This window comes from Eurypyga helias, unplaced genomic scaffold (assembly GCF_000690775.1).
Source record: "Eurypyga helias isolate BGI_N326 unplaced genomic scaffold, ASM69077v1 scaffold10496, whole genome shotgun sequence".
Classification (NCBI taxonomy): Eukaryota; Metazoa; Chordata; class Aves; order Eurypygiformes; family Eurypygidae; genus Eurypyga; species Eurypyga helias.
In genome coordinates, this window is record NW_010254682.1 from 10,122 (window position 1) to 15,598 (window position 5,477).

Genomic DNA, 5,477 nt, shown 5'->3' on the forward strand with positions numbered 1-5,477 from the left:
CCAAGTGTGACGTGAGGCCAGCAGCCCACCGGATCTAGAAGATTGTCCTGGGAGGAGTGATAGCTTGGTTAGAGTTTGGCTTGATTAGAGCTGTTTGTGTGCTCTGTGCTAAAAGGCTCCAAAGGGCTGCCTGCTGGGGGTGGCCAACATGGGTGTGAAATGCCTGTGGGCCTAGGGGTCTCCTGTCCATGCTAGAATCAGTCAGGCCCTTGTGCTTTGGCTTCAGATTCGCTTAGAGAAGCCAACAAAAGCATGATAAGGCAAAGCTGTAAGAACTGCATTGTGTTTCTGATGAGTTTCTCTGTTATGCCTGGGAATCAGTGATGTGTTTGCTAGTACAGGACCATGCCAGTGCAGAGTGCTGCTTTTCAGACCTTCCTTGCAGTTTTAACAAGCGGGAGAATCAACTGTTCTCAACAACACACCAGCTGGGGAGATGCCTTCAGCTGGTAATGCTGCATCTCCCTGGGCTCTGTCCGGCCAACAGCCACGCGTTTGCTGGCTGGGTCATAAATGAGCCTGTCTTTCTGTACCCTGTGTTACTTCATGCACCCAGTCTTGGATGTAAATTGGGACTAATATCGCTCACACAGGCAGACGCCACCTTGCACGTGTTTGTCTCACCTTTGGCTCCTCAGGGGAATGTTCAGAATAAATGGGAATATCACATCTGCGATCTTACAGGAGCTGCAGTTGGGAGATTTGTCCACTTCCACCGCGATGGCCAACATCCGCTGGAGCAGAAGCACCGCCCTAGGTTAGAGAAACAGTCAGCGCTCGGAGACACTACCCTTGGCTTGCCAAGCAAAGCGGTGGGGATGGGGCCTGGGACTGCAGTGAGGGATGTAGCAGGGGTGGATTTGGTGGCTTTTGGACCCGGTGCTCGTGGAAGCAGAGCTAATCCCCAGAGGGGCCCTTAGGAGGTCTCGGCAGCGATACCGTGCGTTGGTTGATCACGCGACAGCATGGGCTGGGGGCCAAGAGCTCCAGCCTTCTGATACGTGGAAGAGGCGGATGCTTGCTGAGCCAGTTTCCTACCAGATGAAGAAGTCTCTTGCTCACCAGTGGTATGTCTACCCCAAAGGATGCTTCCCTGACCTGACAGGAAGAGACGCTGGCTTCTCCCTGACTTGGGCCCTATGATACTGACAGCAGGGAGCCAGGACCTCTGGGGCTTACTTTTGGGTGAAGGAAGCTGGTGAAGCCACCACTGCCTGGTCAGCACTGGCCAGCTGTGGGGCAGCTGTGCTGCATTCGGCCCTTGCTTCTGCTGAAGAGGAGGCAGTTTCCTGTGGCTGCTCCTGGGGTTGGGAGAACCCAAATCCTGTTATTGCTGCGACCAACCATTCGACCACCTCCCTGGGACAGAAACAGGAACATTAGCAGGGACAGGCCTTGTTTTGCTGCATTTTGACCTCTAGATCCACTTGGAGCTCAAGGAAAGACCCTGAGAATGAGGAATACATCCCATCTGCTTGGACAGGCTGGGCAGTAGCTCTGTTGAGCAGCAGATTTATACGCTTGCCAACAGGACCGCTTCCTTCTCAGAGCAATGCAAATCTGACCTCATTCCTGGGAAAAGCCCACTAGGTTGTGGCTGGAAATGCTTTACATCGTCTCTGGTGGCTTGTTTTTGTAAACCTGTTCCTGTTGGTTATACTTGGGCCCTACGCTTCCCTCTATCTCCCAGGCTTGTTTCCTGGAAGGTCCATCTGACCTGGAGTCTGGAGGGAGTGTTCCCTGAGCCCTTGTCTCTCAGCATCTGGTTAGAGAATGGGGGAGGAGGAGGGGTCCCTTACTTGACGTTGTTGAAGCACATGTCGCACGAAAGCACTTTCTTGGCAATTGATTTCGTCAGCAGGCGCAACCTCAGGTTCTGCTGGAAGTCATCTTCCAGGGTCTGCACCACGTACTGCAGGAAGAGGAGCCGGCCTGGGGGCTTCTCCTGAGGGCAGATGGAGATGGTATGAGCCTGGCAGAGCCACATCCTGGAGCAGCAGGGAATTTGGCTGTCTGGGAATGGGCTGGTGTGCGTGACTGAAGAGTAGCTCCAGGAGGGGCTGCCTGGCTCAGGCAATGCTCTGGGGGCTTGGCTAAACCTGTTCTATCACTGCACTAGGGCTGTGGCCTGCACAGGCTTTGTCTGTTGCTGTCTCTTCAGAGGAGACAAGCTGCCTAGAGCTGTGCAGCAGCTCAGGGAGCACCACGTATAACTGTGGGAGACCCGACTGGCATTTGCTGCCCTCAGCAGCCGCAGTAAAAATGCGTATTGGACTGGCCCGTTCTGCAGCAGAATGAGGCCCTGGGGCAATGCTTACCCTCAGGCACTGTGTACAGGATGATCCCTGCCCAATGTCACACGGGTGGTGCCAAGTACCTGGTCCTCCATGATGTATTTCAGCAGCGTCCAGTCCCATCCCACCGTGGTGGCGTTGGCTGGATGGAGCCTGCAAGGACAGCACTGTCCATTTGCGCTGAACTCCCCGACCGTCTGCCTGGAAGCACAGCAGCCCCTGGCCCTTCCCCAGCCCCGCTTGCTCAGTGGCCTGCCCTGCCTTCTCTCCAGCTTCACCCTCTCCCTTTCTCCTCCCCTGACCACTTTCATTTTTCGCAAGCACCCGACTGGGGCTGTTCTCCCTGGGGACCATCGGCACTCCTGGGCTTGCGGCCTCACAAAGCATCGTGCCTCTCTCCAGGAATCCTGAGGGCAGTGGGGGAACTACTCCAGCCACCTCCAGCCCACAGCCCCTGCTGCAGCCCAGGGAAGGCGTTTCTGCCGCGTCACAGCAGTGAAGAACGCGCTCTGCTCTTCGGGAACAAGGCAACCACGCTCCTCTGTGCTAGAGGGTCACAGGCACTGTGTGGGCTTGCTGCTGAACAACTAAAGCATGCTCATGATATAGTTGGAGCAGCTTTCCCTCCTGTCTCGGTATCCCCTGCCTCTCTCACCCCTCATCCTTCATCCACTTGGGGGTTTAGTGGCTGCTGTCTAGGCCAGCAATGGTCCTGACCCACCCTCAGACAGCCCGGGCTGTGCCTCTGCTGCTAACAGGAGGATCATCCTGGGTTATACGGGAAATTGCTCTCTATTCTGTGGGTGAGGACCATGGAGAGTAACATTTATGCTGGGCAGGCCCCCAGGAGCACCCAGCCAGCCCCAGGGCAAAGGGAACACGTACATTTGGATCTTCATCAGCAGCGTGTAGGTGTCCTTCAGGATCTCCCTGTGGTGGGGGCTCAACAGGACCTGTCTGATCAGGTGGGAGATGATTTCTTTGGGGGGACAGTGCTGATGGGAGACGAACTCGCTCAGGAAGTCCAAGGTGCCCTCCAGGAAGTTCTCCTCCATGGTGGCGTGCACCATGCTCAGCTTTCCGCTGGGGATGAGCTCAGGTTTCTGCTGCATGCAAGGCAAAGCAATGGGTGAAAGCTGGCTCCCCCCAACACGGAGAAGCCCAACTGTGATCTGGGGCTCACCGCAAAGGGAACTGCAATAACCAGAGATCCCAACCGCCTGGCAAAGCTTCCCTCAAAAGGGGAAGTGGAGCAGGGGCTGCCCCTGCTCCATCCTCTACTGCAGGGCCTGCTCTGAGCAGGCTCTGGCTAGCCTCGGCAGCAGCTGCTCTGACCCCTGTTTACCTGCTGTGTCTCCTTGTTGGGTGTTACATCTTGGAGGAAGAGGTGCTGGACTCCGCTCCTCCTGAAATAGTACAGTTTGTTCAGCCAGGCCTTGCTGTCAACCTTGGTCCTGGCTGGGGTCACGTGCTGGCTTGTTCCCTGTGGTGGTAAGTCATCTGCTTCCGGCAAAGGCCGTCGGGCCTTCTCTGGGGTTGTGGAAATGGTTGGGGCAGGGCTCAGCCTCGGGGGCAGCTCCCTTTGCTGGCAGAGTTGGGGAGTCTCTCCCTCTGGGCCACCAACTCTCCAGCTGTTGCTGCTGTCGAGGCTGGAGGGGGACAGGGACGGCAGGTCTGAGTCCAGCTGCATGCTGGCCAGGGAGCCCAAGTCACTGTTAAAAGTGGTAGTGCTGCAGTTCTGCTCCGGGCTGCAAGAGGAGCCGTGGTGGCTGGAGGTGGGAGAGAAGCAGCTCCAGTTCTCTGTGCTTTCTGCTGTGGCACTGGCCTCCACGGGAGTGCTGTGCCTCGGCCCTGCTGCTGCCTCTGTTTCTTGCAACGTGGTGGAGCAGGGCTGGGGATGGGATGCGTGTGCTGTCAGGGAGGCAGATGCCTGCCCAGGCTCCTGGTCAGCCCAGCCAGTGGTGTGGGAGGGGCTGTGGGGAAGGCTGCACGTGTCCTCTGTCAGGTCGATGATGGTGAGGTTGCTCTGCAGCGTCAGGTTTGTGCTCGTGTCCTCGCAGGTCAGATCGATGATCTCCTGTGGGGACAGAGGGGCCAGCACTGTCAGCAATGGTGGCACCTGGGTGCCTCCATTCTCCCCTACCAGGAACCTCTGCTATGGTGGCACTGTCGCCCCAGCCCAAGGGACAAAATGGGATCTTTGGTAGCAGCCCAGGAAGAGAAACCAAGGCAAAGACCCCACTGCCTGGCCCAGGGCAGCCTGCAGGGTGGCAGCCCCAAGCTTTAGTGTCGACATGCTCCGGCAACACGGCTGAGCCTGAGCCTGTACCGGCATGACCTCACCCGCTACGGTGACAAGAGCAGCGGGGAGCAGAGCCAAGTTCACATCCATGGTACCAAGCCAGAGCTACAGCAGCCCTGAGATGTTGGGGACTCCCATCCAGGACTTGCTAGGTGATGCAGCATCCGGAGCTCCAAGAATGCTCCTGTTCAAGGGGAGGTGGGAACAGGCAAGGGAAGACAGCTGTGTCCTGTCGTGGTAACCTTGGCTAGCAATAAAGTACCACACAGCCACTCGCTCACCTCTGCCCCCTCCTCCAGTAGAGGAAGAGAAGCAGAGGAAAAGGCAAGGAAGCCAGTGAATTAAGAACAATTTAATAAATGATTATAGTGATGCTAATAACATTAACAATACTACTAAGTAATTAAAATAATAGAAAAGAAAATATATGATACAATCGCTCACCACCCAGCGACCAATATGCAGCCAGGTCCCAAGCAGTGAGAGTCAGAGCCCCAGAGCGATCACAGCGGAGTCTAAGCGAGCCCCACGAGCAACAGCATGACTGGGAAAGCCAACCAACCCACCAACTCACTAACAAATGAGCAAGCAAAGGAGCTACATCCCCCCAGCCCACTCGGCGTTTATGCACTGAGGATGATGTGCTATGGAATGAAATACTCCTTCGCTCAGTTTGGCTTAGCTATCTGAACTGTGTGTCCCTCACACTGCTTGTAGTGAGAGAGCTGGGACCACAGGGAGTGTCAGAACCTGAGAAGATCTTGAATTAGTGCAAGCACGCCCCAGCACCAGCTAAACACCACCTCACCACTCCTATTCTTGGGCCAAATCCAAAAATGTTGCCTCATGCCAGCTGCTGTGAAGAAAACTAACTCTGACCT

General features: G+C 56.0%; 1 protein-coding gene across 1 annotated transcript in view; it reads right to left on the reverse strand.

The window, feature by feature from the left end:
• Nucleotides 1–4,686, reverse strand: part of SIMC1 (SUMO-interacting motifs containing 1) — a 6,283-nt gene extending 1,597 nt beyond the window's left edge. Inside the window, exons 1-7 of the mRNA XM_010153090.1 lie at nt 4,624–4,686; nt 3,640–4,371; nt 3,180–3,400; nt 2,378–2,447; nt 1,800–1,945; nt 1,180–1,359; nt 625–753 (exon numbers count right to left, since the gene is read on the reverse strand). Of these exons, the coding sequence (XP_010151392.1) occupies nt 625–753; nt 1,180–1,359; nt 1,800–1,945; nt 2,378–2,447; nt 3,180–3,400; nt 3,640–4,371; nt 4,624–4,686 (1,541 nt within the window). The remainder of the gene's footprint in view (nt 1–624; nt 754–1,179; nt 1,360–1,799; nt 1,946–2,377; nt 2,448–3,179; nt 3,401–3,639; nt 4,372–4,623) is intronic.
• Between the last annotated feature and the right edge of the window lie 791 nt (nt 4,687–5,477).